Genomic DNA, 19,984 nt, shown 5'->3' on the forward strand with positions numbered 1-19,984 from the left:
TCAAGTGCTTAAAAGAACATGTGAAGAAGCAGAATTACCATCTTCCCGCTCAAAAAGCTACTGACAGGGGTGTGATCTGATTTGAAGGGTTTATTTCTGGTAAGTCAGCATTGTATCAGGTTAACTCGCGTCCTCAGAAGCCTGCATCCTCCACAGCCCTCCAAGTCCTGAAGAGCTGGTGAGACGAGAAACTGCTTACCAGCCCAAAAAAGCACTGCACAGTTTCTGCTGTGCAACAACCTCCAGAAAAGTTGCCCATTTGCAGACTTGCTAGAGTCACCTTATGAATCACTACCCTCATTTATGCTCAGCTCACTCAGGCAGCCACAATTCTGCTTGTATTCCAAACAACAATTTACCCAGGAGAGCAGGCTGTTTGGATTGACTGTGGCAATAGCTTCAATACTGGTGTTTGTCAGCAAGGAGCCTGGTGCTTTGTATACTATTCCAAAAACTAATGGAATAATAAGTGGTCACAGAGACACTATGGAAACACTAACATTTTTTTTCTGCTTTAGTGTAGAAATGCAAACGCTCCTATTTATTCTGTTGTAATTGCTGAGTGCACCCATCACTTATTAGCCCATGGAGGTATTTGTGTGTGTGTGTGTGTGTATCACAAGGGAAGCACGGGCCCTGATGTTCACAACCCCATGGGCAACACGGAAACTTGGTGTGTATACTCTGTGCCCAACTCTATGGCTTAACAGAAAATGTGATGCTTCCCCGAGGTCTACATTAGCTTTATTAGCTACAGTTTTGCATTAGTGGCAATGAAATAGGGTGGGAAATTTCATATTGTTTGTAGCCTTCCAACACTGGAAGTTAGGTCTCCTTAAGGGCCTCTCCTTCATCCCATTTAATAGCCAGGACCAGCCATCATCCATCAGTTCACCCATCCATCCATCCTCCAACCATTATTTTTTAAACTCAAATACTTATTAAATGCCTACTACATGCTAGCCATTCTACTTTACATGGGTCCCTGTCCTTGAGTAGGCTGAAGTTTAGTGAGGGGAACAGACCTCCATATATCAATTCTACCAAAATACTGAGCCTTCTTGTGTAGAGAGCATCAGTGTTCGGAGTGCTCTAATACAGTATGTTATTTGCGGCTCCACAATGTGCCCTAAGCTCTGGCCAAACCAGAGAGCTAACCACACCTCAAACATGTCACAACAATTTAGGCTATGTGCTCTTGCCTGTAATGTCCTCTGCATTTCTCTACTTATTTGAACACTTTTACTCTATGTGCAGAGTTATTGGTGTTCTTCTCATTCCTTTTACAGCAGCAAATTACTCCAAATATTTATAGAATATTTGCTACACCTACTCGGAGGCAACACTTGGTCCTGGGATAGACTAGAGAAAAAGACACCCTTGGTGCTTACCATCTCCAACAGCATCATCCATGTTTGTTAAGCAGACAAAGCTGAACACAATCTAAATGCCAATGGAGCACATCTCGGGCTCAGTGAGAAGGACAGGGACAGAAGGGAACATGTATTACCCTGTTCCCCAAGGGTCGCAGGTCACCTCAGGGTGTCCCTTGTCTGACACTTTCAAACAGGCCCAGGCACCAGAGTGGCTAGAAGTCCTCACAGATGTCGGGCACTAGCCATTAGAGAAGCCCAAGGGCAGGAACCAGAGATGCGGGGTGCAGCTGAGTACAGGAGCTGCCCAGTTACGGCTAGTGCAACTGGTCACCACAGCAATGGTCCATAGTAGGACCAGGTGGTGGAGAGGATGCAAGGTGGGGTGTGAGGGATAGGCGGCACAGGGCCGGAGACTTAGCCCTGTGTGTCCAGCTGTGCTGAGGCCAAGCACACCCCTGCAGCACCTCCTTCCACCACCCAGCTGGTCAATTGCGCCAGGCAAGGCAGTGGCCCTTTTGATGAGAATGAGCAAGGGAGGGCTTTAGGGTTCAATTCAAATCTGAAAAGCATACAGAACACTTTCTTATGTAGGGTGTAAGAAATCACCTGTCAGCAAAACGAAGCCTGTGACTTGCCTCTCTCATCCAGCGGATGTGAGGAGAATACAGGGCCAAACTCTCCTGTGGTGAGATAACCTACTAGAATATATTAATTCAGTGTCTACACAGAGTATTTTGCATGCAGAGTCCAGGGCAGGATGCTGTTTGCACATGTTGCCTGTGATAAATACAATGACCAGAGATTTAGAGGAGGTTAACAACAGAGTATGGCTTTCCAAAATTCATGCACACGCCATTTCACATACCCTTCCAATAAAATGACAGAACTCTGGAGTCAGATAGCTGTGCCTTCATAGGTTTGCCTTTGGCCTCTATCAAAGACCCACATTTCTCAGAAATTGCTACTTGGCACAGGAAATGCTTCTCCTACTTATGCTGACTTCTAGGAATTTCCACTTATATCACAGTCATACATCCAGGATTCCATCTACTATAGTCTAAGAACATTCTTTTATTCATCCATTCATTCAAATACAATTTCCCAGCCCCTACTCTGTACCAGGCAGGTGCTGGTCTCTCTTAACGTCTGAAATCGAGCACCTGCCAACTTCACACAGCCCTGCCTACCACATCACGTGCTTCCAGACAAATGCTCGGGCTTTGCTGAGTGATTCTTCAACCTCAGGAAGAAAACCTCCATGTTAGAGTGCAACTGGAAGGTCATTATACAGAAGGAAACATTTCCTCCCATAGACACTCAAAATGATTTTCTGAACTCAACCAATGGGACACACAACAGGGCCTATTGATCACAGCATAAGAGAACTGATCCCTCCAGAATCCAGAGCCATATTAACAAAACTGCTGTGATCCAATCAACTGGCACGCACAGGCTGCCATCGAGAGGCCTTCATTGTCTGGGGTCACCTTGGGGGTCGGCGCTGCTTTCAAGGACAGAAGAGGGCTTTTAGGTGACCCTCCAGATCGTGCGGATGACTGGCAGCTGGAACAATTGATTAGGCACAGCAGAGGAACATATTGGAAAGTCTTACTGCTTTTGTGATTAAGAGATGGTGGACTCCCCAAGGAAATAAAAGTCTGGTCTTGAGATGAATCTGGTCTTGAGATGAGAAGAGATGTCTTCAGCAAGGACCGGGAGCTGGCCTCCCAGCTGCTGTGGGCTTTCTCTCTCCCTGGGGCTTGGTGTACTGCAGTCCCCACCTGGCTGCTGTAGAAGTAGGTGCAGATGACTCAGTTGGGTGTTATAATATTGGCATAACTGCATTTGTTGAGTTATATAGCCCCCAGATGCCATCTTACCGGCTATTGGGTCCAGGGCACTCTAGGCTCGAGCCTTTAACTAGCTCATGTTAATTTAGATTAACAGGCAGCTTTCTCTCTATTCAAATGAAAACAAACTGTATTTCTGTGGGTATGGACAAGATACCCTTGGGGCTACTTCAGCTGCCACATATTCACTGTGTGAATGGAGGGAAGCAAGGAGCGTTAGCAGCTTCCTGAAATGAACCCTGCTTGTCTCAGGCCCTTTACCAGAGCCCGAGAAGGCTACCATAGGCCTTGCTTGTTGAGTGTGTTGGCATCATTTTAGAGGGCAGGGAAGAAGACCTCCCTTGACAGGCTGAGGTATGTTAAAACAGCCAGTTGGAGCACATATTCCTTTTCAAAACTCCATGGGCAGCTAGAGTTGTGCTATTCAAGTTTTAAATTGCAAATAATCACCTGCAGGCAGGGAGTGCTGAGGTTCTGAATGTCTATCAAGTTCTCAAAGTCCCAGGTGCTGCTGAGGCTGCTGGCCTGGGAACACACTTTTTGAGCAGGAGGTGCTGGGCCCTGAATCATTTGCATTTTACTCCTTGCTGACCCATATTCAGAATCCATATTCACATTTATTGAGTACTTTGCAAACCTCTCCCCAGTTTACTGATGAAGAACTTGAGGCCTAATCTGGTTCCTGATTAGGCTACCTGCCTGTGTCATGTGGTTGGTAAGTAGCAGAGCTGGAACTCAAACCCAGGAAGCCTGATTTCAGATCACACACCCTTAACCACCACACCATATTGCCTCCCAAGCACAGGATGATTCAGGAAAAGGCACAAGAGTGTTGATTTTGTGTCAGAACTCCTGTACATCCTTTTGCAAAGGCTGCTGGGGGTCTCTAAGCACTCTTCCCCACACACATGCTGCACACAGGTAGCTTTAACCACCCAAATGCTGGTGAGGATGCAAAAAGCATATACCCATTTGTTTCTACCCATCCTTGAGGCACCGAAGTGACCTCAGCATGGCTGAAATTTCCCAGCTCTGAAAAATAACTCAGGCAAGAAATTAACTGAATTATTTGGTTTGGCAAACAAACAGCTGGTGGGAAATGTGCTTTTTCCCAAATAAAGATTTCAGATGCTTGTCAGGGGCATATCGATCCACTGGTGGGAAAGAAGGGAGGCAGGGAGGGTTTACTTGTGAGCAATCAGATATATGCACCTGTTACCACATGCAAGCACAATGTCATGAAAGACCACTGTCAGTAACACATGAAGAAATTTGCTGTGTGGATCTGTTGCCACTGAGCTGTTAGAGTAAATCTGCATTTGGAGTCATTCAGGATTACTTGAAAAGCCATGGCATTGCTCATAGTGGGCCTGCTCTGATAGTGAAGAGGGAACTAGTCTTATTCATGTACTGAATTTATTTGAGTGTTAGGGCCCTGAGAAATGACATTTAACACTTGGTAGCTGGTACCCAGGAAGAGGTATGGACTTAACCATTTGTCTCTCAGGCAGTATTTCCAGGTTCTGGGCACAGAGGGGTAAGCAAATCAATGAAACCAGGCTGAGTCAGCTTTTACGGAGATGTTAAAAAAGGATTAGAGGCCCCATGCAAATGGTGAGCTCAGTCTTGTCTCTGTCTCTTCTCCCTACGCACCACCTCCTCAACCCAAGAGAAATTTGAACCTGGGAAGGCTTCAGGAAACAGTTTAACTACAGTGGAAATTTTGGTTCCTTTGGCTTGAGAGAGAGTGTGTGAGTGAGTCAGGGTGGTTATTAAATGAAGGAAGTGCACACACTGGGAGTCAGATGGACCTGGGTTTGAATGTGAGTTTTACCAATTATTAGCAATATGTTTGTGCAAATTACTTAACGTAGGCTCAGTTTCTCATCTTAAACAAGGAAAAAAAAATTCACAGAATGGTGGAGGATTGTATCATAGATGTAAAAACACTTAGCACAGTGCCTGGATCATGCTTAAGTGCTCAATAAACCATTGCTGTTGTTCTTTGGTTATTTATATTACTGTAGTTATTCCTATTATTAATAAAATGGGAAAGACAAAGGCATATGTTGCTCCAAAATGGTAAATCTCCAGTAAAGTATGGCCTCTTACCTAAAGATGTATGAAAATATAAACTGTGGACTAGAATCATTTTAAAATGCAGAAGAATGTGTATTCCCTAATAGTAAGCATTTTTCTGTTCAATTTTTCTAATGCAAGTTGCCTTACAGTGTTTACAGCCTGTGAAGAGACCTCATAGAGTTAAAATGGACTTTGTTTCACACGCACAATACACACCTTTGAGTTACAACCCATAATGCGTTTCAGTTTAAAAGATAACAAGTCATTTTCATGCATGACTGCACTTGTTAAGGAGCGAAAATGGGCTGTTACTAAAATGTCAACACAATTGTCCCTCTTGAAGCTGAGTTTATCTTGAAGTATTTTTACATTTTCAGCACTTCTTGTTTGTTTCTCCAAGAGCATAAAGAACTAGCCATGGTTAATTTTCAGAATTCAAAATTGACCTCCTTTCAACCATTCTGAAGAAAATGACCAGTATTGGGGGTGACTGGAGTTTCAGTCCCCAATAATGAAAATTTGGGCCCCAATCTCTTCTGTGGTTCTTTGCATTTCACCACAAAACAATTTAATCACACCACAGTTCAGGGGAAAAGGCTCTCACAACCTGACTTCATGAACCAGAGAGTTTTCTAGCAAGGAGAAGGACCCATCAGGGTCACCTGGAAAGCTGCCTTCGATGTTGAGGTTAATTAGAGAATGGAAGAGATGCCGCACTGCCTTGCTGCCTATGAGGAGAAGAGGCTAGTCTGCCTTTTCCTTTCCTTCTAATGTCTGGGCATTTTCCCTTTCTGCTTTCTCCTTCAGGAAAGGAATCCTTCACATGCCACCTGTATCAGGAGAAAGTAGCTTCCTAAGGGTTTGCACAGTCAACCCTCTCATCTTTCCCTTCTCCTTGGGGCATGAATAATTTTAATACTGCAATCCCTAAAAATCTATTCTTCCTGCCTGTCTTTTTTTCTCACTCTTTGCAGTGTAGAGTATCGTCACCCAGCAGCCCTGATAAGAGGATAATGAAACAATCCCTTCTCAAGTGGATTGGGTGGCTGTCAGACTAGAATGACACCACCCATACATCCTTGACATGCTACCCAAAGCTAATTGATGGCAAACAATGGTAACTGTCACCTGTGCACTGAGACAAAGAAAACATACTCGTGTCACCTGATGGGAGAGCTACCTGGCAACCGATGAACAAATGTGTTTGGGAGGCATTCTATTAAGGCAAGGGAGGGTGCCTCTCTGAAGAACGTGCATATTAACTTTGAGCTTAAGAGCACTGCTGTTCACTAGGGAACAGAAATAAATAAGGTAAAATGAGAATTTATTGATGTCTGGGCAGTTACATGAATATTCAGGTTCCCTTACAAACAGATATTCCCGTATGAGCTCCAGACTTCTGTGGAGGCCTCCCAGTTACATTCCCATACCACGCAGCTGGATTTATAGTCAGGAAAGAAGTCATTAAGTGTTTGGGGAGGATACATGTTCACATGCCTTTCTGGAATACACTGTGATACAACTGTAAGATAATGGCTGATATCATCCATGTAAATGCCAAAGGTTATCATCAAACAGTCTGAAATACCAGGTATAATTAATTTCACATTAGGAAAAGCTCCTGGAACATCTGCATTTCAGAACAAAGACACTTTGTTACAAGCAGCATGGCATCATCTGGCAGTGCTCCCAGCTTCTCAGGGACCAATATTTCACACAGCCCTCTTGGGTCTCTCCAGACAATGCATGACACATCTAACCTCAAATCTCATACCTTATCTTTATTCCCTTCCTCTTCTAACCTACCTACTTACTTACTCACACAGAGTCAGTTATACAGTAAGTCAGTAAAATAATTTGAACAAACAACTCACACCACCCGGTGAGAAATGCAGCACTGCCTCTGTGCATTATGTTACAGAGTATCCTCCCTAATTTGAGTAGAGTAGGAAAGCAGAAAGAAGAAAAATGGAGCATGCGTGGACAACCATTCCTGGATGCTCTCATAGGAATGTTCCTCATCTCTTTTTTTGGAAGTAAAGTATGACTTGGTCACAAAAACCAGTTTGAGTAAAAAGTACTGGGTCCTTTAACTCCTCATTATTCATCCCTTGGCTATCCCCTACCTCTGCCAGGTTGACCACAAAAGATGTTTCCTCCCTTTCACATGCTACTGAAACAACCCCGGCCACTCTATCTCATGTGACTTTTGAAAACATTATATAGAGAAGGTTTCTTGGAAACAGATTTCTCAGGACACGACAGCCAATATTTTTAATGCAATATTCTTCTAGCCAACTCAAGGGCTGACGTACCAACTCTGAACTCTCCCAGGAAACCTCTCCATTTCCTACCTCACAAAAATGGGGGTAACAACAGCCCTTTTGGGGAATTGTACCACAGTGGGGAACCACAGTGCGCCACAGTGGGGAATTACCACTAGCACTGGGAAAACTGCAGAGATAATAAAGTTGGTTTTGTTGTGACTCCAGAGAACACTTCCCTCTGTTTTCCCACTGCTCATGAAGTGGGTGCTCTTGCCATTTTGCCTTCAGGTGCTCAGTGTTAGCCCCTCGTTTACTCTCAGGATAGACTCTGGCAAGTCTTTTACATGTTGTCGTGCATTTATGCCCACACACAACATTTCTCAAGAAATGTAAAGGCCTTTCTCTACCTGTGGAATGGAGGGTTCAGTCTTCAGGTACATGAATTGTAAGCATCCTTGTTGCTAATAGGACAAGGAAGTAAGCATCTTTTCTCTTGGAATGTGACCCATTGAGTTCCTAAAATTTGGTATTTCAACTTCTTGCTTCTCTCTTGGGCATTGATATGTCTACAAGAGCTCTGGATTTTAGCAAACAAACATAATCATTGATATTCAAGGGTTTGGGATTCTTCTCTTTTTAGGAAAAATAGGCAGGGGAAAAATCAAACCATGAGTGCTCTCTCGGATACCTCTGCCAGCCCTGGGCCGATCATAACCAGAATTGAGTCCGGCCTTCTTCTGGCCTCTTCTTCCTCAGGGGAGGCACACTGGTGAGGGCTTACACCCTCCCGTCATCATGGCCGAGGCTGCTCCTGCAGATGTCTGCCTTCAATGTGATGACTTTAACCAGCAACTCCATTTGAGAGCCACTACATTTGGGGCCCATAGAATGCTGGAGGGAGGATTAGGGGGCTAGGCAGTGGGCAGGAGAGTGCTCTGGGTCCCTTCAACTGAAACAGCTCTGCTGTGACCTGTTTTAAATATGGGCCAAGCCCCTGGGCTAGAAGACTGTGGAAGTGTTTACTAAATCCAAATATTATGGAGATCAATAAAACCTGAATGTACAGCAGACTTTTAAAACAAAATATGATCAAATACAGGGAAGCAATGAGCGTCCCTGAATTTACTCAGTCACTGATGAATGTTCCAGATGTAAGTATAAAGCAGGGGTTGGCAAATATTTTCTGAAAAGGGCCAGTAAATATTTTAGGCCTCTTAGGCAAGAGGTGATGTCCTCAATACTTTGAGAAACTGTTCTCACCTAAAGCCTATTTGTCTTGTTTACATTTTACATTTTAAAATCTTAAAACCACCCGTACCTCTCAGATCAGGCAAAGATAAGTGGCGGGCAGGCCAGATTTGGCCCACGGTGTCATAAATTATCTGTTGCATGTTCACTACTGAGAACCATCATGAAAAGACTATGGAACTATTTCTGAATTATGGAAACTAAGTCTGAGGTAAGCAAATAGTCAGGAATAGTTTTCTAGAAGCCTTGGAGTATATTTTGAGATGAAATACAAGGCCTGGAGGAGTCCCTTTACAAAGTGACGTCAGAAGGGACCACGGTTATGCCTTTGCAAGGCCAACGCCATGACTGTGTGGAACTGTGTTAGCTGAAGCCATCAATTCTATTTATTCTTTCCTCCACCTACCTCACCGTCACAGTGCACTGCTGATTAAATTCATTTTTCAACCACTGGCACTTTCTATGACCAGCTTAAATATACTTTTCCTTCTCAAGGTAACAGAAAAAAATCTGAAAATGGGTCTTAGAATATGAGAGCTCTGAGTCCTCATCTTGACAGCAGTTCTTGAAGGAATACTAACTCAGGACAGCTATTTCTGACCTCCAAGTATTAGCACCCAATGCTAAAAGGAACAGATAAGAGATTCTAGTCCCTGTCATAGGCATTGACTTGGTCCATGAGTGCTTCTCTAAGCTTTTAAGCAAAGACTAAGGAAAAAAAGAGGATCATCAGCTGAGCATGTACTGAATTCATATCAACTTGCTTAATTCTCCTAATACCCTAGGGAACCAGTATTACCACCATTTTATAGAAAAGGGAAAGCAACACCCCTAAACTAAACATCTCATGAGTGGAGAGCCAGAATAAGAGCTTGGATCTAGCCCCACATTCTTTCTGCCATAGCATACTGTCTTAAAAAATAAAACCGATAAAACCAACCTATTTCTGAATATGGAAACCCCAGTACCCATCAAAGCACAAATTTGACTGTGTGATTTTGGAGGGGCAATGCCACCCACATGGTGAATTTTTGATTCTGATTTGTTTTTGCTCAGAGCCCTGTAGTAGATTTCCTTAATTAAAAAGTTAAGTGCCATTTGAACTACTGGGCAATTACTGAAATATAAAATGTGAAAAACAATATTTTACTTTTCTTTTATATTACTAAATGATGATGATAAAATCCCTAATTTGTCCAGGTTTCTACATTTTCCTCACTTCTAAAAAAATGGGAGTGATGGATGATTGGCACACATGGTGTGGGGGGATCATGGGGAAGACAGTGTAGCACATGGGGAAGGCAAATAGTGACTCTGGCATCTTACTACACTGATGGGCAGTGGCTGCAATGGGGCACAGGGGGGACATGATAACAGGAGTGAATGTAGTAACCACATCAGTTTTTCATGTGAAACCTTCATAAGAGTGTATATCAATAATACATTAATTAAGAAATGGAAGTGATGGGTAATGTGTGGCACCTGTTCCCTATATGCTTTACAAGAAAATAATATGTATTTTTCTAGCATGTGGGTAAAGGCAACAACAATAATAACTAATAGATGCTGAACACTTACTAGGTGCTAGGTACTGTTCTAAGTACTCTGTATGTCATTTAATCCAGCAACTGATCTCAGTAAGAGGGACATAAATTTGGGTTAGAGAAAGAAGTAACATTTCCATTTGTAAGTGTTCCACTTGAGCATAGACTGGTTACACAGATGGTCAGAGGGACTGTATAAAACATGGCCAGTAATATGACCTAAAAAGAAGAAGCTAAATACTGCCCATCTTTACTTTTGTATGGATATAACCCATGACTGCTTTACTGCTTCAGAACAGGAGACTCCAGATCATTATCAATCACAAAAATCTGCCAGGGGAGTTGATGCGCTGCATTTTTCATAAAGTGCATCCATTTCTCAGAAAATCTGGTGAGTGTCCCTGTGAACCATTCTGAAAAACAAAGTCCTCTGCAGGCTGATTAGAGTTCAAACCCTTTTCTTTTGAATAGTGAATATTCCACGTTTTGCAGCCTCTCCCAGAAAGTGGAATCAGGATGTCCACTAAATCCCCAGGGAAAGGTTCCAGGGAAGATTATAAATCCTTGAGACTTCTTAGGGTATGGGCAGTGAAAGCTGAAGCCAGATGGGGCAGGCAAGTTCACCGAGACAGACCAGGACTGGAGTCCAACAACGAGGCCCAGATAGCAACTAGAGACGGCATCAGGAAAGTGAAGCTTAAAGCAACCTTGAAACTCAGGTAGTAAGATACGTTCAGACGTCAAGGAGGCAGCTGTAACTTGATGGATCAATGCCTGCTGTTAAGGCAGCATTGATGGTTTAAGTCATGGTCAGGGCACTGGATTGGGGCAGATTGTTCTTTGGCAATATTGAGGAAGATACTATAAAAGTCATTCTTCAGTGACAGTTTTGTTGGTTGCCTGGAATGAGTCAATTCCACAATACCCTCTTTATTCAGTGCCCGCAATAGTCTTTATTACTGTTAATAATAAAACATGACCAATAACATCTGAGCTAATTCAGCAATGTCCTTCACCACCGAGCTTTATGCTATGCTTTATGTTTATTTTCAGTGCTTACACAAGTGTAAAAAATGAACTTTCACTGTGACTACAAATACTGTGAAAAGGCCCACTTTCTTTTTTTCTTTATTTCTCCTTCTCACACCTGTTTGAGAGCTGGCAAAACAGCATAAAATGAGGAAAAGGAGAAATAATAGTCTGAAGACAACCAAGACCTGGCCTAGTGGGAATAAAGCTATAGTCACCCAGCTTCACTAGTGTTCCTCTCCTCCTTCAGGAGGTACAGAATTGTTTTTGTTCATCCACAGAAATATTTTTACAGCAAAAACCTGTATGTATTGTAAAACTGAATAATTCGGCTTAATCTTGCGTGAAAAACTAACATGAATACAAGGGAATAAGTGGATTTGGAAAACTGAAGCACCAAATTAAGCAGCCTGCAAACATAAAGTCATTAACATTATCTGCATACATACAAACGTACCCTGTGCTGGCTGGGAATCAGAATTCTAATTTTCTTCACTTGGGAAGTTATAAGCTCTTACTCTTAATCAAAATATGAGTAATGCCATCATAACATGGGTGGGGAGAAGACAAGCTTAATATCTATCTGTAAGTTTTCTGTAATGAGAGACAGAAATGTATACTATAGGGCAATTTTTTTTTACCACTATTTGATTCAGTTTTACTATCTCTATAATTATTTAATTGTAAGTACCAGAGCAGCATTATTCTATTTATCATTGTAAATATATATTGTATCAGTTATATCATTAAATTGTCTTTTGTGGACACTTTACTCCAATCTTTAAATTCTTTTTTTAAAATTTCAGTTTTATTGAGGCATAAGTGACATACACAATTGTGGTGCACATTGTGGTGATTTGAAATACGTATACATTGTGAAAGGATCCCCCTCAACCTGGTTAATTAGGGGCAATTCTTATTGTAGCTCCCACCAGTCAAAATTCAGATCATGACTTTGTTCTTGACTTTTTAAAATTTGATTATGCCTTCTGTTTTGCAGAAGTCACAGTCCACATTTTATTATCCAGAACAATACTTTTCGAAGTGTGGTTCTTTGACAAGCAGCACTCAGTGTCACCTGAGAATTTGCTAGAAACCCCTGGTAGAAATTCAAGTTCACTTGAATTGGGACTCACTCAGACCTAATAAATCAGAAATTTGGAGGTGGGGCTCAGCAATCTGTATTTTCACAGGTCTTCCAAGATTTAATGCATACTAACAGATTGGCTCAGGGCCAAGGAGGGCTAAATCTATAGGTTAAAGCCGTCATTGCCTACAACAATGTGGAATGAGGTTTGCTCCCTCCCATACTGATACTCCAATACAGCTTGGTGGCTAAAGCACAGGCTTAAGAGGTGTTACAAGAGCAATACAAGATTTTGACAGCAGTTCAAGGCAACTCAGAAGGGACATGACAAAGACATTGCCAAATGTTTCCCATTAAATCCCATCCATAGCCCTAGTCCCCACCTCCTTCTGTCTGCTACCAATTCCAAGTTGTTCTGTCCCTTTTTCACCTCTGGTGAATTCAAAGCAAAGCATTGCTTTTGAAGATGCTGGTACCATCTATTGCATTTGTTAGAATGCTCCATGCCTTTTAAAATATATATATATATATATATATATTTTTTTTTTTGTATCATTAATATACAATTCATGAGCAACATTGTGGTTACTAGACTCCCCCCATTATCAAGTCCCCACCATATACCCCATTACAGCCACTGTCCATCAGCATAGTAAGATGCTATAGAGTCACTACTTGTCTTCTCTGTGCTATACTTCCTTCCCCGTGCCCCCCATATTATGTATACTAATCATAATGCTTCTTAATCCCCTTATTCCTCCCTTCTTACCCATCCTCCCCAGTCCCTTTCCCTTTGGTAACTGTTAGTCCATTCTTGGGTTCTGTGAGTCTGCTGCTGTTTTGTTCCTTCAGTTTTTGCTTTGTTCTTATGCTCCACAGATGAGTGAAATCATTTGGTACTTGTCTTTCTCCCCCCTGGCTTATTTCACTGAGCATAATACCCTCTAGCTCCATCCATGTTGTTGCAAATACTAGGATTTGTTTTCTTCTTATGGCTTAATAATATTCCATTGTGTATATGTACCACATCTTCTTTATCCATTCATCTATTGATGGACACTTAGGTTGCTTCCAATTCTTGGCTATTGTAAATATTGCTGCAATAAACATAGGGGAGCATATGTCTTTTTCAAACTGCATGCTTTCTTTTATATAGATCATGTTATTTGATCCTCAAAATTCTCTTATAAAGTTTGATATATTGGGAAATTTGTGTGCCAATTTAGAACGTTCTAATAAAGTCCCTAAATTAACAACCACTTTTTGAGAGTAGACTATATGAAGCACTTTAATATAAAATTATTTCTAAACCTAACAACTCTGCAAACTGTCCCATGAATAGCAAATATCCTCAAGTTAAGAATGTAGAAAATACGTTAAAATATATACCATAAAATTACATTTACATGCAACATTAACTATTTTACAAAGTATGTTAAATCTTGTGTGGATTTAATATGGTGGTATTTATTACAAAAAGTGATGATATTTTAAGAGAGGAGTCTTCATTTCTCAATAATGAGGGTGAAGGGAAGGGAATAACAATATATGACTTCAAAAATTCTTGCCCTAAAACAGTCTTTCTTTTCTTTCTGTGATTCTCTATATTATATGAACATCACACTTACATTTTCTCTTGAAAAAACTAAAGTTACATTCAAAATGGGATAATTCAATAAGACTTATAACCTTTTAAAACATGATAATTATTTTATAACCCAACAGAAGTGGTACCAATAAAAATTCCCTCATGCTTGTATATTTTTTTGTTCAGCTGCATTAGCTCCTCACTTGATGGGTGATTTCTGCAGGACTTAAGGATGTCAGCCATATTGGCTACTACGATGTCTTCACATCTAAGACCATTTGCAAAGGTAGTGTTTTATTGAATCTGTAGTACAGTTTCTGTTTGGAGAGAGCAATAATTTTTGTGGCCACCCAAAGAACAGATCTTCCACAGAATTCTATGTCCATGCATGGACTCTGCCCAGGCCATGCATCAGGCCAGGCTGTCCGTGATACTGCAGACTCACTAACTGTAGGCTTGTCACTTCCTTAGTTCATTAAGGAAGATGAAGAGAAGATCCACACAGGCATTAAGTCTTGAAAGTGGCATTTGTACCTTGATCTACTGGCTATGAAATACCTCTCCCTCAGAGCCCCAGGATTTTCAGAATAAGAGACAAATAAACACCTCAATTTAAAATTGTCCTCAGCATTGCCCAGTGATATTTGCTGCTTTAACCTGGGGCACTATTTTCTTCCAGAGAAGTAAGTCTTTTTAGGCAACCCTTTCCAATCAAACTCTGTCTTAACAACTGAAAAGTTAGTTTCAATAAGAGAACCCAAGACGTTAGGAGACTTGCAGGGTTTGTATGTGCCAGAACTGCCAACCTTTCTGTTCATCTTAATGCTCTGCAAACTCTCTCTCTTGGAATCTTACAAATCATTGTCTACTGGCCATTAGAAGTTTCCATTTCAAAATCATTATTTCTTCAAACCATGACTCCTCAATCGTGTGGCTTCTAAAATACGGTATTTAATGCTAAACTGCTTCTGATCCTATGCCCACATGTATTCACCAGGTTTCCATCAAAATATTTTTATGATAAATCAGTTTACTAGCACTTAAAGGTGTAAGTGCTTGGTAATGATTAAACAAATATTTTCTCCGTTTTGTCCAACAGAGCACAAAGGGAACGACTCCAAGTACTTTTGCCATTTAGCCAAGTTTTAATCTTCGTTAAATTGCCTTAATACTTGAGACTTTACATTTAACTAATTGATGAACAGCTTCCTTTTCCTTTGGCATTTCTCACTGTTTGGCTTCTTTTCATAGATCTTTAGCACAGGTTTGATACTGGTAGGAACATGCCCTCCTGGCAAGTGTATTTCTAGAACTTTAAAAGGAAGACTTCACATTTTTTTGTTTTTCAGTTTTCCCTCCTGTCTTGTTCTGCTCTGGGTTTCTTGCCTTCTTAGCAAAACAGAAGGCATAATCAAATTTTAAAAAGGCAAGAACAAAGAAGTGAAACAGGACCCAAGGGAAGCAGGAATAAAGAAAAAGAAGGGAACATAAACTTTCAAAGTTATAAACTAACTCTAGACATAAAATTCTAGAAACATAGTTAAGCAAGATGGCCACCAACCTGCTTCAAATGTTCCCAGAGTCAAAGAATATTCGAGTTAATCTGAAGATGCTCTGTGGACACTGTGGCAACTTAGGTTCCTTGCCCATTATGGCAGCTCGTCTACCACAGCTGGAAGCTCAAAGCTAAGAGCTCAAAATCTTTTTGAAGACCAAATGCAGAAAAGTGTCATTAACAAAAAGAGGGAATCTGTTTGGAATGTAAAAGTCATTTCAAACTAAATCTCTTAAAAACTTTAGCAATACTACCAGGCATGCAAAAACATACACCAAGACAAATGTGACTCCTAAGTTTTGAAAATGTGCCATATGCTTTATGCCACATACAGCAAAGATACTAACATTTTCCATAGACAGAAATATCATGGCTTCCCAAATCCATTTTCAAGAAGTTTAAGTGCAACAAGAGTAGCCCATCACCATAAACTGTTTATTGGATGTTGGGCCACTTTTTGATCATGAATAGCTTCGAATCTTAACTGTTTTGGGTTCCAGGTCTTTAGTAAGATTGTGGATTTATGGATTGAAGAAGTAATGAAAAAAAGAAAAAAAGTACAACAGTAGCCTGTTGTAAAGCGATTTTTAATTTAATTCACTGGAATAAATATTCTGTTATCAAATATTTGACAAGTCAAGCAGACATATGTACTAACAAAAGCTAATCACACTTTTCATGTATTTATCTAAAACAAAATATTTATGTGAGTTGATAAAATTATACATTGATATATTTCACATAAATGGATTTACCTGTACCCAAAACTTCTGTAATCTAGTCAGCCCTTCAAATGAGTTTTAACCTCATTTTCTAGGGACTCAACAAGCAGAGGCTTTGGTTTCTCCAAGAATAAGTACCCAAACCAAGGGGCCACCAGCCCTGGGACAACATTAAGGATGCCTTGATGACTGACCCTCTCAAAATACTTGCTTAATACCCTTTCCCCTGCATCTGGCTCAATAGAGAACTGTTGAGTTTAAAAAGTTATACAAGCATGTCTTTTTCTACTCCACTGCTCTACATCTGTAAATTCTTAATTCTTTATGGTTTATTAGTACTTTTAAAAAGAGAGAAAAAAAAAAAACTATCTGCTGCCAAAACCTGGCTCTGGAATTAGATGGGAATGGGAGTGGGATTTGCAATCCACAGCAAATAGAAAATACTCATTGTCCGGAATGTGGAGCTGGTAGGAATTTTGCTTTTATATTTATAACATGACAGCAAGAGCTTTCCATATGTGAGGATGATAACCCACTATGTTTGCACAGGTACACCATCACCATTATAGAGAGTGGAAAATGCACAAATCCAGGCTAAGAAAGTAAACAAATTTCTTTATTGCATATTAATCCTTTCTTATTTTTCACCACATAGATGAAAAATTCCAGATGTAGAATTATCTATTATCCAAACCCAGCAGGAGGAAGCTGGTCTGGAAGTGCCATCCTCCCCTACTTCCCCCCACCAATGGTTGACAAACATTAATTGATATTCTTACTGGGTGGTTTACTGATGTGAAATTTCTTAGAGACCTGAGGCTTCCTTTTAAAATGCAAAGGCAACAATGACTGTACCATTAAGAATCCACATGCAGCCTGTTACCTGCTTAAGGGGGAAACATTTCCTTTGAGTCTAAATCAAGTTAATACATTTATGATACCGGGGAGAGTTGGGTGCACTGAACTTCTGGCAGAAGTCTGGAACTAAAAGAGCTAATGCATTATTTTGCTCTGTTTCTTTATGAGAAAAAACTACTGCCAAACTCAGCTCAGGAATCAGATGGGAAGGTGGGGAGGGGGCAATTTGCAGCCCATTAATAAAGCAAAATACAGATGCTCATAGGAGAATTTTTTTCATGTGATCATTCCCTTTAGCCAGAGCGAGAGGCCTAGAGAAATGCAGTCGCTGTGTCTGGGTATGCCTCTGCTGTCATTACCTGGGTAGAGGTCGGGCCCTGGTCCAGGGGAGCACCCCACTGCCCCATCAGCAGCAGCATCTCGTGGGGAAGTGGCCGGCTGCAGGGGCTGCACAGTGAGGCAATCCGTGAGCAGGTCAGGGTGGAGCTCTGTGCTGGACCGCAGCTAAGAGGAGAAAAAAGAAGACAGATGGAAAAGGAAAGCTGCTCCTTCGAATACTTTCCTGGAAAGGCATCATGCCCTAAGGTTCCATGCAATTCAATCCACAGATATTTATCAAGCAAGAGCTATGGAGCAGACATCAAGCTTAACAGAGTCAATTAAAGGGTAAATTCTCCCATCCTGGTAACACCTGGCAGGTGCTTCAGGAAAAATATGGCAAGAGTGGATTTGACTTCAGTCCTTGACACTTCTACTCGAAGGATCCTGACTTCCTACTACATTTCCTTTTATTTGTCCTATATCTTAGCCGAACTTGCAGTGATAACAGAAACAAACTCAAATATATTTAGTCTAGTTGGAAAGTGCTTCTAAAATACAGAAATACTACCATGAAACTATCTCGGAGATAATTAAGAACTGTCCATTGAGATTTCATGTCTTTAGATTTTACATGAGAGGAAAATACATTGTTAAATTTTAAAATAGTATGGAGTATGATAAAAAGAAAAACTCGTTAGCAGCAACAAAACCCAATAGTAGTTGCATGAAAAAAAAAAGAACAGTTTGGAACTTCAGTTTACCACAATAACAAAATCATTCTTTATATATGAAAGAGTTACATGTAAAAGAAAAATCAAACCATACAACAAATGTTAGAATAAATTTTAGGGGTAGAGTTATCTGATATCTTTATGGAAAAGAATTTTGGAAGTGTAATTACAATGGAAAAAAATCACAATAAATGATTTAGTTACATAAAAATGTAAACCTTCTGTCTCTTGAAAAACACAATACCTTTAGAAATCTAGCAGTATATTTGTTATAGATACTGCAAATAGTTATCTTCAGTGCTTAAAGAGAGCATATTAAATTGATTCTGTCTTCATCAAAACCTACACCTCCCCATGTAATGGGCTAGAGTATCCTAACTAAACCAACTAGCAGACTAGCATCAGACACTCCTGGAGACCCTGGGAACCCTGTCCTAGGGAACTTGTACTCTAGATGGGACGCAGACAGCGGACAAATAAAATATGTACAACCTCAGATGGTGATAAATGCTGGGGAGAAGAGTGGTGCAGAGAATGGAGACAGTGAGTGGGGCTGAGGGATGGCGACTTTAGGTAGAGGGGTTGGAGAAAGCTTCCTGGAGGTGGCACTTGAAAAGAGGCCTGGAAGGAGTGAGTGCGTGAGCCCTGCAGATGTACAGGGAAGCACCTGCCTGCCTGGGGTGCCTGGGTTCTCTGAGGAGCAGCAATGAGCATGAGCCTGGAGCCTGAAGCAGAGAAACAGAAGGTGAAACCAGAGGTGTAAGTGAGGAGAGGGAGAATGTTCAGTGTCCCCCTTTCCTTCCCTCCTAGATTAGTAGATAGGAACATGCCCTCCAGATCCCTGAAGGCCCTTAAACATTCTCTAGTCCAGGAATTGCCTAATGAGGTAGGTGGGAGGCACACAGCAGAATCTCCTAGGAGAAGACTGACTCACTGTGTAGCTTTTGACAGGCACACAAATTTTAAAATAAGAAAGAGAGATGAGAAAAAAACAAAAATCTGTTCAACATGTATGCAAAGAAACGGAACGTCAAAAGTTTTTTTTTTTCAAACATCAATTATCAGAAACTTTAAAAAAGGAGTAGTGGTAGTGAGTAGGCACAGTGAGAGAGGCGTTCTTAAAGGTAGGAGGGTGTATTAGCACAGACTTTCTAGACTCTATCTGGGAATATTTTTTCAAGACCCATAATGGAGATCTTTTGGTCTGAGAATCCGTCTTAAGGAAACAGCAAGAAAGGTGATGGAAGATTTATACCCAATGCTCTAATGACACACAGCATTATTTATAAGACTATCATAAATTAGGAAACATTATTTAAATGTCCACAATTAGGGCTAATAAATAATCTTACATCAATTTGATGGAATATTATACAATCATTAAAATGATCATGAAGACAAAAGCAAAATGCAAAATTATATGTACAAAATGATAATTACATAAAAACACATAAAATACTGTAAGGAAATATTACAAAATCCAGTATTAACTTAATTTTGTTTCCAGAAGCAATATTATGAATTTATTTTCTCTGCTTTTTAAAAATTCTTTCCTCTGTTTTCCAAATTTTCTATATTCCAATGATGTGTTAGAGCTGGCTTGCACCAATCTGAGAGCACCAATCATGTGTATCTTTCCCAAACTTTCCATGTGATGATGTCAATTAGTAGCCTGAAACTGGTCATGGTGAGAATATTTACACCATGGAAATTGGCAAACACTACC

At 40.7% G+C, this 19,984-nt stretch overlaps 1 protein-coding gene across 6 annotated transcripts in view; it reads right to left on the reverse strand.

Annotated features, from left to right (window-relative positions):
* The window catches only part of GLIS3 (GLIS family zinc finger 3), a 429,892-nt gene that overhangs the window by 46,513 nt on the left and 363,395 nt on the right, over positions 1 to 19,984 (reverse strand). For all 6 annotated transcript variants that reach the window (XM_036928415.2, XM_036928413.2, XM_036928416.2 and 3 more), the window contains one exon: positions 17,566 to 17,710. In XM_036928415.2, the coding sequence (XP_036784310.2) occupies positions 17,566 to 17,710 (145 nt within the window). The remainder of the gene's footprint in view (positions 1 to 17,565; positions 17,711 to 19,984) is intronic.

The sequence above is a fragment of the Manis pentadactyla genome, chromosome 3 (genome assembly GCF_030020395.1).
Source record: "Manis pentadactyla isolate mManPen7 chromosome 3, mManPen7.hap1, whole genome shotgun sequence".
NCBI classification, from domain to species: domain Eukaryota; kingdom Metazoa; phylum Chordata; class Mammalia; order Pholidota; family Manidae; genus Manis; species Manis pentadactyla.